At 34.5% G+C, this 20,403-nt stretch overlaps 2 protein-coding genes across 3 annotated transcripts in view; one reads left to right on the forward strand and one right to left on the reverse strand.

Annotated features, from left to right (window-relative positions):
- Positions 1–6,392, reverse strand: part of LOC106878930 (uncharacterized) — a 42,679-nt gene extending 36,287 nt beyond the window's left edge. Inside the window, exon 1 of one of the 2 annotated variants that reach the window (XM_014928294.2) lies at positions 6,252–6,392. The gene's annotated coding sequence lies outside the window, so the exon portion shown is untranslated. The remainder of the gene's footprint in view (positions 1–6,251) is intronic. The other variant, XM_014928293.2, reaches the window with a different exon arrangement.
- A 44-nt stretch (positions 6,393–6,436) lies between these two features.
- LOC106878931 (sodium/hydrogen exchanger 8) overlaps positions 6,437–20,403 on the forward strand; it is a 35,603-nt gene continuing 21,636 nt past the window's right edge. Inside the window, exon 1 of the mRNA XM_014928295.2 lies at positions 6,437–6,696. Within this exon, the coding sequence (XP_014783781.1) occupies positions 6,437–6,696 (260 nt within the window). The remainder of the gene's footprint in view (positions 6,697–20,403) is intronic.

Raw genomic sequence — 20,403 nt, forward strand, 5'->3', positions numbered from 1 at the left:
GAGCGTGGCCGTTTTCGTGCGGGTGACACGTAAAAGCACCCACTACACTCTCTGAGTGGTTGGCGTTAGGAAGGGCATCCAGCTGTAGAAACTCTGCCAAATCAGACTGGAGCCTGGTGTTGCCATCCGGTTTCACCAGTCCTCAGTCAAATCGTCCAACCCATGCTAGCATGGAAAGCGGACGTTAAACGATGATGATGATGATGATGATGATGATATATAGATATATATATGAGATTGCTTTGTGTCATGTGTGCATGTTTGTGTACATCAATAGATACACGTATGGATCTATGTAAAAAGAATGCATATGATAAAATAAAATTTTTAAAAAATGATGAACTGGCTGTTAATTCAGATCAAAGCATAATTATAACCATAAATGTGTTTATATTCACTTCTGTATAGCTAATAAATAAATGCTTTGATGTTAACAACTGCTTATCCATCTATTTTATTATACTTTCATTACCTTGATCAGTACATTAGCCGAAGTTAAATCTTGTTTGTCTGGATTCCATCTACCAAAACACCTGGTCACATTATTGAAAAACCCTCCCATTATATCTGCCCCCAGCACTTTGCAAGGATATGTATCACTGAAGTCTTAAAAAACAGCAACAGTTATGTGCCAATTGACAACCTGTCCACCTCTTGATCACATAATACCAAATGTATACAGGGAAGCTTTTAAAAAGGTGCTAGAAATAGCAGCCAAATTTTCTTCAAACTATTTTCTACTGTTTTGAAAATGGTCATTTTAGATGAAGTACTTATGAAAATAAGATGACTATCAGAGCTTGAATGCTTCTGGTCATAGGTCTGCTTAATCAGGGTCATTTTGGAGATAAATAACAGCCAATTACTAATGTCATAAATTTGTTTGGTCAAGGGTGGCCAAAGTTACCGAGATCGTAACTAAAATATATGCACATCCCCTTTTCTTCCTCATTTTCAGATGAGGTGCAAGAACCCAGCACATTAAATTTTCTACATTCTTTGCAGTAATAATTTCTTTTTAAATCAAAGTTACTTTCACTTTTGTATAGTTGAAATTGCAATCCTGCCATTTAAAACATTTTGAAGTAAATTGTGGTAATCTTTCATTTTTATGGTAAAATAAAAGTGGAAAATTATAAGCTATCCACGTTAAAAAATTGAAATACTGGAAAAAAAAATTTTTTCAGAACCAATTTCTGTATTTTTAAATATGAAATTCAGAAAAAAGTAAATTTTGGAATATGTTAAAAAGACAAACAAAGGGTGGTCTGCAGAAGATAAAAGCTTTGAAGTGGTAAAACTGTAATCCTCATAGTTGAAAATTTAGAAGTCCAAAGAAATTTTTGGAAAAAAAAATGGGGCAGGCATATTCAACATTTTCACCTGGATAGACATTGCCAAAAAGTGTGTCAAGATTTTCACTTCCTTGCAAAATAATTAAATCGACTCTCAGAAGGAAGACTGAGAGTCAAAGCAGAGATCAGATTAATGAGAACTGAAAATGCGAGGATTGGAACAAATACTGCACGGTATTTGATGCTCTAATAACTTTGCCAGTTGATTGTCCTTAATGTAACTGATAATCATGATATATTACTTTAAAATACTTTTTATAACAGTAGTGCTGAGCAAAACCATTGACTCATTGGTCCCTCCTCTTAAGATACAAGGGAGGATGAGGGACAGTTTTGATGCCCATCTCTGTCAAGTAGGTTATCAGGATGGGATTGTGGATTGGTGCATTGTCCTGGTGCAGGTGCCAAGCTGAATGGAAGAGCTCTGGCCTTTTACAATGAAATCTCTTCGTTAACTCCCTCAAAATACCCACAGAGTACTCTTTGATGACTACCTGGCCAGAAGGAACATAGTGGATGTAGATGATGCCTTTGCTGCCAAAAAAGAGGATCATCATGAGCTTCTCAGTGGATTTGAGTTGCATGGCCTTCTTGGGTCTGAGGAAACCAAGATGCTTCCATTAGGCATCTATCTTTTGGTTTCTGGGCCATAACAGTGGATCCGGCTTTCATCACTGGTCACCAAAGACACAAGTACTCTTGGATTGGAAGTAATGAGCTCAACCTTTACCCTGCTATTACCTACATATATTTTCTTCTGTTCATCATTGAGCACCCTGGGAACAAACTTTGCACATGTTCAGATCTTCATGAACAATTCTGTGTAGTTGCCACACCAACTTCAAATTGCATGCTTATTTTCTTTATAGATATATGATGGTCTTCATCCAAAAAATTTCTCAACACTGACGTTCTAACATCCCTCTCCTTACCATACCTCTCATCACTTATCTACCATTCTTGAACATCTTGTGCCAGCAAAAACCAGATGCTCAGCTCATACAAGTTTAATACATAAGCAGTCTGAAGCATTTCATAAGTGTCTGCTATGTTTTTGCCCAGTTTAACACCAAATTTTATGGCATAGCATGCTCTCAAACTATCAGTACATCCCAACTACACTCTGTAAATTAGTCAACTGTCAGAAGCAGTGCTTAGTAGGGTGTGTTCAAAGTAGCTGTCTTCTTCAACCTGGAATAAAAAATGTTGACAGGTCAAGTTATTAGATGTATAGTAATGATATACTAAAATTACAATAACCTCAGACAACTACAAGGGTTGGTTGAAAAGGTCATAGGCTAACCAAGATATTCTCAAGGAATGTGATCAAATAAGGTTTATTTTTCAACATAGTCCCCCTTGCAGTCCACACACTTCTTTCATCCTGTTGTTCAAAAAAGTCATTAACAGCAGATATGTCATCATCATCACAATACTGATTCCCAGTCAAATGTTTTTTCATGTTAGGGAACAAATGATAGTCAGATGGCGCCAAATTAAGAGAATAGGGAGCATGATCAACTAGTTCAAAGCCCAGTCATGCACAGCAGCCACTGAAACCAAGGACCAATGTTCTGGAGCATTGTCCTGATGAAATAAGGCCCCTTTCATCAGTTTTCCTGAGCACATGGTCTTGATAGCCTTTCGTTCAGCAAGATGGTACAGAACTCTCCATCAATGGTGTAGCCCTTTTGAAGATAGTCAATAAACACAATGCCATTTGCATCCCAAAAAAACTGAGGCTTGCACATGGAAATGACTGGCCTTTTTGCACATGGAATGACTTTGGCCTTTTTGGAGTAGGTGAAGAGGAGTGTTTCCACTCCATGGATTATCTCATTGTCTCTGAGCCGAAGTGATGAAGCCAACACTCATCTTGGATAAGGAAACATTCAAGGAAACCAGCTGGATCTGCCTCAAACAATGTCAGATTTTCCAATGATGTGATGACCCTGATGAGCTTTTTATCAGGTGTCAGATGTGACACCCACCAAGCAGAAACTTTCCTCATGCCAAGTTCATTCTCAACTCTCTCATGGGATATACTAATAGTATTAGTTATTTGATTTATAGCCAAACGCCTCTCATCTATCACCATGTGGTGAATACGATTAATGTTTTCCTAGACGGTGGCAGTTGCAGGACGTCCAGACCTTGAATCATCTTCAAGACTCTCTCTTCCCCTCCTAAAAGTCAGCTGCCCACTTTTGCGCTGTTGATAAAGCTAGAACGTCATCCTCTGATGTAGCAACATGTCAGCATGAATGTCCTTGGTGGCTATCCTTCTTTCTGCAGTCACTGGATAATACCACGATGCCAAACTTTGTTCTTTTTCAAGAAGAGTAGCAACTAGTTACTTCTGAAGTCTCCTTTGAACACTCAGATGTCAGTTTACCGAGAAAGAAACAATGAAGGACTGGCATTAATGCATACAAGATTTCACAACACTCCTTCATAGTCGACGTATGAACTATTCAGATCAACCTCGTGTAACCGCGTCTCCTTAAAAACAACCGAAACTTCTGGAATGCATGTGTGAATTCGGTTGCTTGTTCTAAAAGCTGAGCGGCAGCGTGGAATCTCCTTCATAGCGTTTAGTGGGGTGTACTTTTCGTACTGAGCTGAGCCGATGGACAGTTAATTTTCGTTAAACTTGAGATTAAATTTATATAAAGCAAAATAAATTTTGATTTTACATTTTAAAAGTTTCAGTTAATGTTAAAATTGCTATTCAATTTTTCAAACTGATTCCTTTCTAACAATTTTTGGCACTGCTATGTAAAAAATTAGAGCTGGAGTGAACAAATATTATATCAACTAAAAACAGCGGGAAAACAAATTTGCAATATACATAGCACCTCGGTTTTCGAACACCTCTTATCACGAATAAATCGTGCTTTATCTCCTGTCTTTCTCATATTCATTTAATACAGTAGTACCTCGGTTTACGAACGCCTCTGATCACGAATAAATCGTGCTTTTGGTCAGAAGTGTTCGAAAACCGAGATACTACTGTATTCCATAATATTATCTTTACAATCAAGTTATCTATTGAAATATTGAAACGATAGGAAATAATGGTTGCTTCGTCTACAATGAAATTACTTGACTAAGTTTCATATCAAATAAGGATATTCTGGGGAAAAAAAAACATTATTCGACACAAATATCACACACAATAAAATGAACTCTGGGATAAGATTAAATAGTTAACAGAAGCAAAAACAAATGTTTTTTTTTTTAATTAAGAAAACAACACATTTTGTTAACAGCGCTGTTATTCAGTCTTATGTCCAACCTGACCCAGCAAAAGTAGGAAGGAAAATACGCTCGCAAAAAAATCTTTTCTATATGTCCAATTTTTTTTCAAGTGTGTAAGGTGTAGGCTTGCAGCTATTTCCATCAGATCAAAAGACAGAAAGGTTCCCCGTTTTCTCGAGTCGTTTAGTCATAGGTCAACCAACCCTGATCGAGCACACTTTATGATTAAAGGCATTCCAGTCGTGATCAGCTTTTTCCTATGTGCAAGGAAAGCAGGACAACATTGTCCAACGTGGATGTTTCCAAGAGGGTTAGGATGTGAAAGAAGGGAAATTTGATTGCATTTTCTAGAAGATCGAACAACTGCATATAAGCTACATTGCTGGTTCGAGTTCATCTGTGGGATATAGTTTTACTTAGCACCAGCTCAGTCCTAATAGGTCATCTATGAGCCAACGAGGAAACTTACGTGGTCGCTCAAACCACTAGAAATAGATGCTAAACTTTCCTCGATCACACCCAAGCAGCTTAAAAAGGGAGAAAACATTAAACAATGCTTTATGGTTACTGCTGTGTTGTTTGATTGTTGATTTTATTCTGCTTCCCCCCCTCCTCCCTCAAATCACAATATTCAGTCTGAGAGATATTGAACAATCCTTATTGACATTCTTCCGATGAATCTGATCAAAGATCAGATTGACCTGCTTAACCAGCTAGAAAGCGCAGCCAAATTTTCCTTAAATCACGCTCTACCGAGCTAAGATACACCTAGAGATGGGATGATCAGAGCTGGAATGCTTTTATATTGATCTGCTAAACAACAAATCGGCAATCGACGAATACCGAAAAATTGCCCAACGAATCATTGTATTGCGAAACAGCGACAAACTGAAAAATTGATCACTTCATTACATTTCAGAATTAAAATTTTTTTAATAAGGAATGCTTAACGAAATTTAACTTATGTAAACAGCTTAAATTTCCAAAGCGGAAAATTCTGAAAAAAAAAATTGCAAAATGAAGAAATCTTAGTACTTATATTTGATATTCGTTAGTACCAAAATTTCTTTAAAATAGCCGAGAAAATCCATATCAGAGAGGAAGCAGTTGGCTGCAATGGCGAGTGCAAAGAGATTTTCCTCCTTGAGACGATAATATATCGCCATTACTTACACACAGACATTGTTATATTCAGATTTATTTGATTACATATTATTAATCTCAAAATAAAAAGTGATTATATATATATATATATATGATATACACACACATACACATACAAACACACGTGTGTGTGCATTTGCATGTGTTTTTGTTTTAATGGCCACATTTCATGACCCCCTGACAAGTACCACTCCGAAGGCCAATAGCTATTTCACAAATAGGGCAAAAGACTGCTTCTTCGAAATTCTGAAAAGTTTATGGCCTAAGCATTAAGATATACAAATTTTATTTCCCAAGCAGTAAAATATACAATTTAAACATACAAACATTGATTGAACTGACATAACAAAAGCAAGTGGAAATAAAGAAATCAGATCTAACGAAACGATTTTTCTCCTTTCTTTTTTTTTCAAAGTTTAACCGATTAAAATAATGTTAAATCCACGATTTATAAAAGCAGAAACTACTTACTGTTATCGTAGACGGACACGATAATTCCAGAGCGTATTTTATCTAATAATTATTGAGGTTTTTCACCATATAATATGATTTTCTGAAATATTGAAAACGACGACCAAAACGAACAAACAATATGGCTAAGAGACATGGAGCCTCATTTTGGGGTCGAGGAAGATGAATGACGTCATTAGAAGCCAATGGTTCAGCTGTGTCGGAAGTTTCTTGTCATGGTGAACATGGCACCACACTCACTTTTCACCATTGGATTAATAATGTGTATATTTGTCACTCAATGTCAATGCTATTCGCAAAGAAATGAAAACCAGATAAATAAAAACCGTTACTTTCATCGTAGAAGTATTTCTGATGTTTTTGTAAGATATCTTAGAAATGTTAGTGTTAAAGATGATGGAGGTACTTTAGATAAAAACAATCAGACTACCATAAAAAATATTAGGTGAGTAAAGTTTCGACATTCAAATATAGTTCAACCTATGTTTATCTAATTATGAAATGTGTAAGTCTATGAAAGTGGGGTTTAGAAAATGATAAAATTTTATCTATAAGATTATATTTATTAAAAATTAAAAGTCTAGGAATTATATTTCTTTATTAACATTTCCAGTTTCTTAAGTTTGATTTAATATATTTGATATTCGTTATTTTTTTTTTTTTCAATGAAATATAATATTGCATGTTTGTAATATTTTGCCTCAGTTTAATTGTTTACAATGTATAAAGATTTCGAAATACAAATGAAGTGAACTGATTGATTTAATACATAATAAATCAGTTTAAATTGAAACTCATTGATTTTATTGTACTGCCGAACCCTTAGCCATTATGTGTATGTATGTATATATATATATATATATATATATATATATATATATACATACATATTTATATACATGAAATAATTTTTTTTTTATTGAGGTATTTTTAACATCTTTATGCACCCCTTTTTTTTTTACAGCAATGTTGTTAAGTTGTCAAAATTCCATGGGTGTGTAAAAGTAACAAGTGCCTTTTTGGCACGAGATGAAACATGTTATATAAACCGTAGCTTTTACAAAGATAAACGTTCGCAACCGAATGAAATGTTTTGGGGTTGTTGTCTATACTATGATGATACAGTGGATTTTTTATTAATATTTATTGTATACGTTTTTGTTTCGATATCAGCTTATGTTGAACAAAACCTCAAATCACTTATTATTTTCAATTTATTATTTGACATAATCTTTTTTGTTTACTTAACGAACAGATTCCGATCCAAGTCGGGAAACTCATTATGTTTGTCGCTCGACCTACAGAAAAAAAACAATTCTGCTTCAAATATACATCTTACTGTCTTAAAAAGAAGAGGTGGGGACATCATTAATAATTTGATCGTAAATATTCCATGTCTGAAATGAAAGACAGAGTGGTCATGACTAGAATACTTTTAATGATCGATTTCTTCTGTCAGGGAATGCCATGGGGCTGATCTACAACAGCAAATCGACAATTTTAATATTCCTTATTCATAGTGCAGTGGTGTTATTTATTGAAATCAAAAACATAGACTGTGTATCTTGAGATTCTTCAAATATCTAGCAATTCATTGTACTGGTTTTATTGTATAGAAAGCAATTAGAGGGAGAGAAAAAGTATTTCATATCTTATTTTAATATTGTATTGAACTTAACACCTGTAATAAATGTAAGCAGCAAATGTTATAACTTCGTTAATGTTGCGAATTTTTAATTAAACTGAATACTGCTGTCTGGGTCCAGTTGACCTAATTTTAAAACTAACCTATGATTTCGTTTTTCCTAAGTTGTGAAGCTAATTGGGGCATAGTGTGTTTGTTGAAATATAAAAATTTCTTTCGTTTGTTAATTGCGACAAAATTTATAAGTTACACCACTGTGCGTCCTTTGGACACTAAAATTGAATCAGTTTTTATTATATTAATTATTATAACCAGTTGTGAACTTTTAATATTATTTTATTTTATAAGATATATTTGTATTGTTTGTTGGATCTTAACGTCTGGTTATATTTATTAGATTTTATGTCTCATCTTGTTATTATTGAATCCATACTACTGTCTTCTTAACGGAATATACACATTGCTTAATAATATTTTCTATTAGGCACAACGTCTGAAATTTGGGACAGGGACCTAGTTGATTATATCGACTCCGAAAAGTCAAAGTCGACCTCGGTGGAATTTGAACTCAAAACATGAAATGACGCTCGGCATTTTGCCCAGCGTTCAAAGTACTTTTATTATTATCACCATCAATTCATCCGCATGTTCTTACGTGCTGAGAGGAACCCTTCTTCATGAGTCTGTTTTCTATGATCTTCTACACCTTCCACGTTCGAACTTAAAGCACTTTCTTAACTAAGAGTCTACTTGAAAGCTGCCTCTTCTGCATACATCTGTGGAGCCACTTTCTCTTTTCCCTGGCCTTTAACCTTACACTAAAGTTGACAGCTAATTAAATGGATAGGCTCAACTAATGTCTCTCAAGTTTCTACATTTCTAGTATGCTTGGAACTTTTACTGCAGCTCTTTGATATGTTCTGCAATGAGAACAGATCGTCAGCTTTGAAAATGTCCAAGGACATTCAATGCTGAACTTCCTTATTATATCTTCAAGAATTATAATGAATAGCATTGGATCGAACAGAGGTTTAGGTAACATCTTGACCGAATTTGTTAATAATGTCTCGGCCTTGCCTCCATTCCTTTCCTTCATTGCCTTTATAACCATGTTTCAAATAACCTCCGTAACTGACTCCGCTGCTTATTACAAGTCTTCATGGCAATATTTCTTAGGACATACACTGCTTACATGTTTCAATTTAAATTTTAAAATAATCAAGAATTTGGACAAATATTGGTAAAAATTTAATTAACCACATTAATGCTTGGAACCTAACGGAAAAGAAAATGGACGATTTTAATTGAAATATGAATAGGTTTTTTTTTTATCACATAGGAACCAGAGGTGCCCTTAAAACGGGTCGTTATTAAAAAGATTAACTTAGATTTTACTATCTTGTTCATTTCTTATTTAACAACCACTTGAACGTACATATTTATGCCTTTTCTTTTCACTTACACTGAAGGTTCTGTCAGTGTTGTTTCTGACACAGCTTTCCCTTTTTGCTTCCTTGTTCGTGCAAACTGCGTTTCAGTTTAGAATCGTTTTATATATAGAAATGATATTTGTTAGCTTAAAATATTGACATATACACATTTATCTTTCAAATAATAATCTCCCGTTTGCTTCTGTTAATTTTGAGACCGATTTTGCCTGTCATTCATAGAATTAAAATATAGCTGAGAAAAGTAATAAAACTCATTTAGTGTTGGTATCACATCAAAATATTTGCCTCTTTTTGCTTACAGCATAGAGAACCTTATTGAATCCCTTACTTTCTACTTATTTCTAATAATATAAATTTCTTACTCTTCCCACTTCGTTTTCAATCTTCCTATGTTTAGCTCATGTAACACCATCCACTCAGCTATGCTAATTTAACATCATGTTGATCTGAGAGTGAAGGCAATATAGTCTTAGCATTAAGAGTTGAATTTGTAATTACAATGACAAATTTGACCAAATGTATGATTCTGAATGATGGCACATGATAAAGGAGGCATGAGTAAAATCAATGCTTTCTATAAAGGACACCAGTAGAGAATCTTACACATCTTTTATCTCTGCAAACCTTCAAATGAGGAAAGTGCACGACTGCAATAGTCTGATCCGAATGTCAGTAGCTCAGATGCATTTAGAATGGACCAGGATAGGGTACCAAAATTAGCACTAAGATTAACATCACTTAGGAAATAAACACTTGGACTGCCAAAGGACACTTGGTACAGAATAGGTGAAAGCAAGCTGGGAAGAAATGGATCTTACATGAAATATTCCAATTAATGTTATAGATTTAGAATACCCTTTTTTTGAACACAATTTTTCTAGAATCAAGACCTAAGAGCCTCTTTGCAGTTGTTCAACCTGCTAGAAATCATCATCATCGTTTAACATCCGCTTTCCATACTAGCATGGGTTGGACAATTTGACTGAGGACTGACAAGCCAGAAGGCTGCACCAGGCTCCAATCTGATCTGGCAGAGTTTCTACAGCTGGATGCCCTTCCTAATGCCAACCACTCCAAGAGTGTAGTAGGTGCTTTTACGTGCCACCAGCACGAGGGCCAGTCACACGGTACTGGCAACGGCCACGCTCAAAAAAGTGTTTTTTATGTGCCACCTGCACAGGAGCCAGTCCAGCGGCACTGAGGAGCCAAATTTCTTTTAATCCACACCCTTTCATTTCAAAAGGAGCAGAACACCTGGGATAATGTGGTCCTGCATACAGTTTGTGTTGATCCAAGACTAAATAACAAGCAGCCAGATAGCTTATGATTTCAAAATTAAGAATGTACAAAATAGAAAAGAATTGCTGCAAGAGTGGAATCATCAGAGGAAGAGGATTGATATGGAAGTGAACACTGTTTACATTCTATAGGCAAAAGAGAAGTGGTTGTACCAAAATGTGTGCAGTATCTTTATGAAGAAAATGATGTAAGACAGCCAACTGGTAGCCAGGGATAACACTTATCCTTTAAATATTGTGTTGCCAGTCTAATGTTCTTGAGTACTTATGTTATTACTGCATTCCTTTAGTATTTTTACTGTTATTCCCTTCATCCAGATCCTCTGAAGTCATTGTTTTTGGTAGAAATAAAACCTTTTCCAATAAAGAGAAGTGTTTTAATTTCCATTTTGCTGTAACAACTCTCAAAAGGGCTTAATCCACCTGACTATGAATATCTACCAAGTTCAAATGCTTTTGGAGGAGAAAAAAACTGAATTTCAGAAGTCAATGGGAAACCATCTGTTTTATGTGTTCAGAAACCATGTGGCTTTATAGTTCTGTCCATCCATTTGTATATTTGCATGGTCAGAAATATTTTTGTTTTTATTATACTCTAGTCTGACCATCTCTCTGGTTTGTTATATTCATCTGACTACTAACTGGCTGCCTTGTGCCTTTCCCTTCATACAAATATAAATACTATAGTAAGGCATCACCTAAGATCCAACATTAAATTCCAGCTTTCAGTACATACTTTGGGAACATGCAATATATTTGCATTGCATATATGTCTGAAGAAGATATAATCATTGGTAAACAATTGAGAAAATTTTACAGCTTATAGTTCTTTGAGATTGTTAATTTCATCAAAACTTGATTAATATAGGAATAAATATGGGCAATATGTAATTCAGGAAACTCATATGCACAGAAAATAAAAGATTACACAGATGGATTGGTGAAACTGCCAGACAGATGGGCAAGATGCCAAGTTGTATCGACTCATCAACCTTTCTCTTATATAAGCATCAAGAATGTATGTAGAGAGGGAAGATTTGTACACATGGTCAACTTTGACTGATGGAAACCCTATTAACAGGTGAACATAGTGTTATACATTGAGAAATCAATCAAGGAAGTATAATTATTACATGTGAAGAATTTTTATAGGTTTATCTTTGGTCTTAAAACACTTGAAACAAAAGTTTGACTTCAATTAGAATTCTATTAACCCTTTGTCTGTCCAAAGCATTTTCATAAGTTTGTTCAAAACATCCATGCTTGTTTTCAGACTTTTAGTTAGCCTTTGTTTCATACATTTTGAATAATATAAAATTTTTCCTTTTATAAGTCCCAAGTTACTCGGATAGTTGAAAAAAGTTTCATTTGCAATGGATATCTTACTTTTGTATTTAAAATCATTCTGACATTTAATATAAGGTCAGATAAATTTATGAGTATCGTCATCATATCATCATATATCCATTTTTCATGCTGATATCTGTTGGCTGGGATGTCACAATCACAAACATTTCATTTTGGGAAAATACTGTTCTCATAGACTGGTACTCATACCTGGCAGTTTGGTTTGGTTTGGTTTCAATGGCTGGATGCTATTGCCTATTATCAACCAGTTTACAGAGTGTACTTGGGTCCATTTTCTTATGGTACCAGAAGTGATAAATCATCAAATACACAGGACTAAAAGAACCTCACAACTCTGTGCTTTCTCATTTGCTTCTTTGCCACCTAAAGTGCATACAGGATGAGTTTTTCATGGTAGGAATGTTGTCAAATTCTCAGTAAAACAAGATTAAAATATATATGATGATGACATGTTTGTTTTCATGTTCAGTTATAATAAAAACAACTTTACATTTATCCGATGGGTTACAATTTCACTATTCTTATACAACAATATCATTGACAATGACTCCGAAAAATGTCTAATGCAAGTACAATGCCCTTGAATTTGTGTGGTGGGGTTAGCTTAACTTTATCCTGGTACTTGATTGGTACTGATCTCAGAAGGATGAAATATTGTTAGTCTTAACAAGCTTTGAACCAAAAAAAAAAAAAAATGCCCTAATGTTTTTTCTAATCCACTGCCCTATATATTAGGATTATATTAACAATTTTAATTCAAGTAAATAATCAAGTAAAACTAGTATTTGTTACTTCATAGAACATACCAGAGTTAGAACTTGATTTTCATGTCATGGAATGTTTGAGATAATTTTTCCCTACAGTCACATATGCACATATATACTATTTATAAAGATATATTATATATATGTAAATAGGAGTGGCTGTGTGGTAAGAAGTTTGCTTCCCAAACCATGGTTCCAGGTTGAGTCCCACTGTGTGACTCCTTGAACAAATGTCTTCTATAGCCCTAGGCCAACCAAAGCATTGTGAGTGGAATTGGTACACAGAAACTGAAAGCAGTCCAGTGTGTGTATACACACAAGTGAGTGAACAAATGAAAGAAGGGCACTCAACACATTTATTGGGAGATGTATGGATCAAAACAGTTTGATTCAAATTCCATGCTACTTAAAGTTTCAAAGCTGGATAAGCTTCACGAGCTTTGAAACTTTAAGTATTACAGAATTTGAATCAAACTGTTTTGAGCCATATATGTATGTATGTATATACATATATATATATATATATATATATATATATATATATATTATTCTGTAACAAAAATAGTATTGACAGTGACTTTGAAGTTTTGGCCAGACTGTTATGCAGTTGAGTTAATCTTCACTTTATATAGCCAGGTAGGTAAAATTCTATTGAATGGTAATTAGGTTGTGATGGAGAGTTGTTATAGAGAAATTTTTTCTCCATTCAATTTAGGGCTATCTTATTATTCAGAATTTATTTATGCATGCGGAACATTGTAAACAGATTCGTAGGTGTGTCAGCTCCAGGTCATGGGATTGTTTTTGGGGGGTTTCACAAAAGAATGTAGGTAGTTAAAAGGTGTCTTTTGATTAGTGGATGTATCACTAGTTATTACCATTGTTGGTTATTATTCTATTTAATCCTTTGCTTTGAGAATTTACTTTTTTGTATTGGGATTTTCAAGGGTTTGGTGAACAGGTCATCTTCAAAGGATTGTAACAATGAGTTGGGTGATGGACATTTGATCTTCTTAATTCATAGTTGTTGGTGAGCTGTTCTTCCATTCCATCTTCTTCCTTGTGATAAATTTTCTATTGGAGTCTTTTGATGAAACTTTGTTCTTTGTCATAGTGTTTTCAGCTAATCCTTTTTGCTTGATATTGGTATGTTTTTCATAGACAAGTGTTTTGGGTGTTGCTGCACCTTTTCCTGTTTTTCAGTTGTTACAAAAACACTCACATCAGAACAGAGTTATTATATTAATGCTTGTGTTTATATTCAGTTATAGTAAAAACAATTTTACATTAATCTGAAGGATTAGAGTAAAATATTTATTATTATATTTCAGGATGGTTATTTTTTATTTTATTCTTTTACTTGTTTCAGTCATCTGACCGCAGCCATGCTGGAGCATCACCTAAAGTTTTATTTATTTAATTTTTTTGCCAAATAAACACAGGCACTATATATTCATTTTTCACTTCAGATTTATTATCATTCTTATTTTTATGTCCTTTGTCTGGAAATCTTTCATCACACATCCTGTAACCTCTTCAGTGACTCTCCATCCCATGTGTCTCCTCTTGTCCTGTTTAGTCCATTCTGTCTTTCTATGGTGTGTATCCTTATCTACAAATGCTTTTGCGTCTGTATCTATGTATGTGTGTGCATATGTGTACTCATGTCTGTATTTTGTGTGTGTGTGGGTGTGTTTATTATACTGTTTGTATCTGTGTCCTTTATGTAGTTGTTTTTTCATTTATTTACTTATATATCAATTTTTTTTCCCATTTCATCTTAGGTTTGTGTGTCTTTTGTGCTTGTGTGTATATATGGGTTTATGTATTATGCTATTGGCATCTGTCTTTTTTTTTCCTCTCATTCTGTCTTTAGTCGTCATGTTGCCTGGTGTGGTGAAGGTAGGTGCTATTGTTCCATTAGTGTTTTCAGCTGATGCTTGATCTATCTATTACTATGTGTGGTCTCTATAATGTCTAAATGTTGTGTCTCTATTCTTTAACAAGAATAGTATTGTCAGTGGCTTTGAAGTTTCAGGCAGCTAAGCCATCATCAGACTATGATGCATTTGATTTAATACTTCTCTTTGGTGAGTCACTATTGTTTTTTCTTCTATTGTTTGCTTCCCATTGCATCCCCTACTCTAGTCTTGAGCCGACCAAATCCTTATGAGTGAATTAGTTGGTGAAAACTAAAGTCCATCCCTTTTGTTAATTCTTTGGAGATAATTCATACCGAGTTTTCTCTGGCCAGTTTGTCTTAAGTTGGTTTTATTGTACTTTGTGTGAAATTTCTTTCCACGACTATGGCTGTAATAACAGTATCATTCTGTCCACTCTCTGTATTTCTCCCTCTGTCTACACTCAGTGAATAACTATTTATTATTATCTTGTAACTAACATCTAGCAGCTGCTCCTAATGTTATTTAGGCTCCAAGTCAACTCTGACCAAATAGACATTTATGATCAAGGATATTCTAACTATGCTCATCCAGTTTCTTTTACAAATATAGTTTATCTCAGACTAGATTATTCAATATGTCCTTTTTTCCTTCCCTGGCACTTGTGCCAGTGGCATGTGAAAAGACATTCGAGCGAGATCGTTGCCAATGCCGATGGACTGGCTCCTGTGCAGGTGGCACGTAAAACGCACCATTTCGAGCGTGGCCGTCGCCAGTTCTGCCTGACTGGCCCTTGTGCCGGTGGCACATAAAACACCCACTACACTCTCGGAGTGGTTGGCGTTAGGAAGGGCATCCAGCTGTAGAAACTCTGCCAAATCAGATTGGAGCCTGGTGTCGCCTCCTGGTCCACCAGTCCTCAGTCAAATCGTCCAATCCATGCTAGCATGGAAAGCGGACGTTAAACGACGATGATGATGATGATGGTAGTGTAATTTGAGAGAATATAACAGTTCCTTCTCGTATGTTAAACAGCTTCATAGATGCTCTCTTATTGGTTCATTGTCTTTTGCTTTGAAGTTAAGTATCCATTTCAGCTAGAGACTATTTAACTTGCTTGTATCTAGACCAGACCTCATTTATGCACTTTCTATCAAAGTAAAGCCAATGTATGTCTACTTTGGAGTAATGAACTTTTTGCATTATGGTTAACTCCTTTTTTATTCTATCAAATTGTTGAATCTTACTCAATTTTTAGCTGTTTTTTATTGAACTGTACAATTAGAGTAGCAGTTGTATTGATAGCTATGAACTTGCTCTTTGCATTAAACTTAGTGCCTAGAACCTTTTGGATTATCTAATGAAGTTCTTTTCTGATAAGTTTCTACTCCTTGGTGTTCTAATTAGTCCTTCTCCAGTACACCTAGGTGTAGATAAACACCACAGCATTCAAGTTCCTATATTTCTTGTGATAATTGCTGCCCAGCTTACAAAACTGTAGCTAATGCTCACCAATCATGAGGTGGGATCTTACATATTTGCCCACACCAAATGATATCTCTATTTTGTCTCTCAATTTTTTGACTGTTTAATGTTTCTATTTCATTGGCTGTGCTTCATATTTAATGCATGTCATCCATGTACAGTATGTGGCCAATTCACAGGTTTGTTTTCAATTTCTAATAGATGGTACAGTTGAAATCTAACTTTAAGGAGCTAGGGATAAACAGAATAGGTGATAATGAATCCCTTTGGAATAAACCAGTTAATAAATATAACAGTTGTAAAGATTTCAGTGAACAGACAGTCACTGTTGCAAAATTTTTATCATTAAAGTCTATGGGGAATTGGTCTAACTCCTTCATTTCTTTGTAATTTACCTTCAAATATTATGGTGTTTCTACAAGAAATCAAAATTTTTAACTAACTACTTAACAGCATTCAAACATACAGTCAATCCTGCAACCTCATTAATCAAAATACAGTTTTTATGCCAGTGATTTTGGCCAAGTTGGCATCAAGTATTCTGCTATTTTGCACCCTTCTCTTTTGACCCATGCTTTATTCATTATATTTAATTTCAAACTTTTTTTTAATTCTGTAAATATGTTTGAAATTTGGTTAGAACATATTTGCACAATCATTAGCATTCTTTCTATGACTTACAGATTTTTCAAGATCAGTTATAACTGATTTACACATGTTAGAATGCATTTACAACACCTGCATGTTGCATTGTTATTCTTTCACATAAGCCACTTGAACTGACTTTCTCAAACTTTTGTTGTGTCTATTATTGTTTTTCTATTTTCTCATTGTGAGGAGCTGTAAGTAAAATCGGATATACGATTTTAATAGGAGGAAGTCACTATTGCCACAGGGCTTTACAAAAATTAAACAAACATATAAAATAATACAATAGGTTTTTTTGTTTTGTTTTTGTGAGGAAGGGCCATCAGATATTGACAGGCTCCTCCTTTGGTCTCCAAGCCCAGCTTGTTGTTGGTAAACTTGCAAAGGATCTTTCAATGTTTGTCAATTTAATACCAATGGCATCCTGGTGATTAGTTGAAGAGCTCAGTGTTTATAATCTCCATATTTCTTTGTCAGTGCTATTTTAGCCATTACTTGGTTTATATATGTATTCATTCTTTTTTGATTGATTTCATTTTGATATTTCCTTTAATCTTTTCTACCTCTACTTATGTTTTTATAATTTTGTTACTTTCATTTATGTTATTTTCTCTATGATTCCTTGTCTTTTCTATTTGTTGATTTGTTGTTGTTCATGACTATATGATCCAAGTGTTCTTCATTTCTTTCTAAGACAACATTGTGTCTTAAAATTGCTGGTATCACATAAAAAGTACACTCTGTGAAATGGCTGGTGTTAGGAAAGGCATTCAGTCATAGAAACCATGCCAGAACAGACAGTGAAGCTTGGTGCAGTCCTCAGCCTTACCAGCTCTGGTCAAACCCATGCCAGCATTAAAAACCGATGTTAAATAGTAATGATGTTGGTGTGTGAATTTAAGATTTTGCTGCTATTTCTAGCAGGTCGAGTGACAACACAAAGATTCTGTTTGTTAACTTGTCTTTCATTGTTGAAAATATTCTAAGTCACATTGCATTAAAGCTGATCTATTTATAGCTTTAACACAGAGGTTTGAGAACTTTTTGACGCTGATATTGTTGGATGTGTTTTATTCTTCTAATCTGAATGTTTCTTTATTGAAATTGCTACTTAACATATCCAAACTCAAGTTTGTAAAATTAATTATAAACAAACAACTAATTTTCAACATAATAGAATTAAATTTATTTGAAATGTTCAATGAGAAAGTTTAATTTAATTTTTTTCTTGTATGCTTTTAACAAGTGATTTGTTCTAAAGTATATGTTGCCAATATTAAACAGTCAGCTAACATCATAGCAAAGTCTGCTGGTGGAGCTCTCTCTGAACTACACTCTATCACCCTTGGTATGCCCCAAGATTCAGTTTTGCAACTCACACTCTTCTTTATATATATCAATGACCTATTTGCTATCATCCCCAACAACATAAGGTACTATACTTCATTCCTTCCTAACCGTCTTTCTCTAAACATCATCCAAATGTAAACTAAACAACACGCACCAAAATCTGCACTGATTCCATCAGCAGAGACCTTGGAAATATTTTCCAACAATGATTTGCTAATCTTGTCACTTCCGACAGTACAGAGACACAATCACTACAACTGTCAGGAAAACAATAATGCCCCACCCATGAAACATGAACAGCACACAGCCAAAATGCTCAAGGTTGCTACTAATGCTAGATTTCTCCATCTCTAAGAATCTCTCTTAACAAAGGCACATCCTCAACATAACAAAGACTGCATCATAAAGACTAGCTTTCCTCTTCAAAGCCAGAAAAACTCCAATCCCTAATAGTTACTAACTCTCTACAAAGCTCAAGTGAAACATGCAATGAAGTACTGTTCCCATATTTGGGACAGTAATGCTGTCTTACATATGGATGATATCTTAAACCACATCATAAATTAATGTGGTTTGAGATGAAGTTGCTCACCAATATACTCCAGCTTCTTACCCACAGACATGTTGTCTCTTTATACTTTTTCTAACATTACTATTGTAGCCTCTACTCCTTGCAGCTGGCTGGTTTCATGCCTCCTCCACTAAAGCACTTTCAACTCATTTGTCTCCTTCTTCTGTTACCCATATTGTGTCCACCACTACACCTCGAACTTCAACCCTCTGAAATCCACAGACACACTACTGCTGTCACCTTACAACTACTGTAAAAACCCATATAATTTGCGAATCTGTGTAATTTATGCAGGTGATTTTCAAGATAAATTTTGTTAAAAAAAGCTTCAACTCCAGTAAAATTCACACCCCAAAGTTTTCAGAATTGCTGATATAGCCAGGGAAAAAAGGTTTTCAATTTAGTTGTATTTAGCAGAAATTCACTTACTTATGATTAGATTTTATTCAATTTTCATTAAATAAAAATAATTTCTATTTAACGAGTATCACATTGAAAGCTGTTAAATTACAAAGTGTTTGTGTTGTTTATAATAAACTTTATTTTACATTTCTTGCAAGTGATTATGTCCGATCTTTAGCATACTGCTGTATGTCTTCTCAAATCATGATCACAGGAAAAGTTGTTGATAGGAATTACCAACAAAAACAAAGTTGATAAATATGTACAGGTGTAGCAAATTAAGTTTAATTACCAATAAACATCAGCTTGGATGACACTTTACTCAACCTATTTTGTAAACAAAATTCTTTTCCACCTATTCTTGTCGGAACCTTTGATACGGAATATCAAAATTTTAATCCCTTTCACACTTATAAAATGTCAAGCAAACTTAAAAATTTGTCGTGACTGTTATTGTCAGAACTTATGAATCGTTTACTGTGAAGGAAAAATTAAATATGTTGAATATGCATTTGAACATGGCAGTAGAGCTGCTGGAAGGCATTTTAATGTTGATGAAGCTAATGTTCGAAATTAGCGTAAACAGTACGACAAACTTAAAACTGTGCCTAGTAATAAACAAGCAAAAATAAAAAACATACAATCAAGATTATCCATATCATTACATTTTTTTCAGTCAGGAATATCCATATTACTATGTATGTCAATGGTGCTCCATTGCGATAGGTAGAAACTCCAAATAGTGTAAAATATGGCCCAGACTGTATTTACCAGCATGAATGTCAGACTTCAGAAAGTAGTTAACCATTTAATAGTTTTAGTAAATTTATACAGAAAATCTAAGCATTATACCATCCAGCATAAATAAAAGTCAACTTCATTATATTTAAGCTATTATTTTTTTTCTGTAAAAACCTATTCTAATATTAAATGAGTCATCTTCCAGTACGAATGTTTATATTTTGTACGTCTTTTTCCAACAACAAAAAATTTCAGAAAAAATTCTGTAAACAATCTACTCATGTAATTTATGAAACCCCTAAAGCTTATTTTTATTTTTGCGGAAAAAGTGCACAAATTACATGGGTTTTTATGGTATTCAAGAATAATATTAACCTGGGCTGGCTCCTGTGCGGGTGACACATGAGGTTTTTTCGAGCGAGATCGTTGCCGGTGCCCCTGGACTGGCTCATGTGCGGGCGACACATGAATCTTTCGAGCGGGATCGTTACCAGTACCCCTGGACTGGCTCATGTGCGGGCGACACAT

Source organism: Octopus bimaculoides, chromosome 1 (assembly GCF_001194135.2).
Source record: "Octopus bimaculoides isolate UCB-OBI-ISO-001 chromosome 1, ASM119413v2, whole genome shotgun sequence".
NCBI classification, from domain to species: domain Eukaryota; kingdom Metazoa; phylum Mollusca; class Cephalopoda; order Octopoda; family Octopodidae; genus Octopus; species Octopus bimaculoides.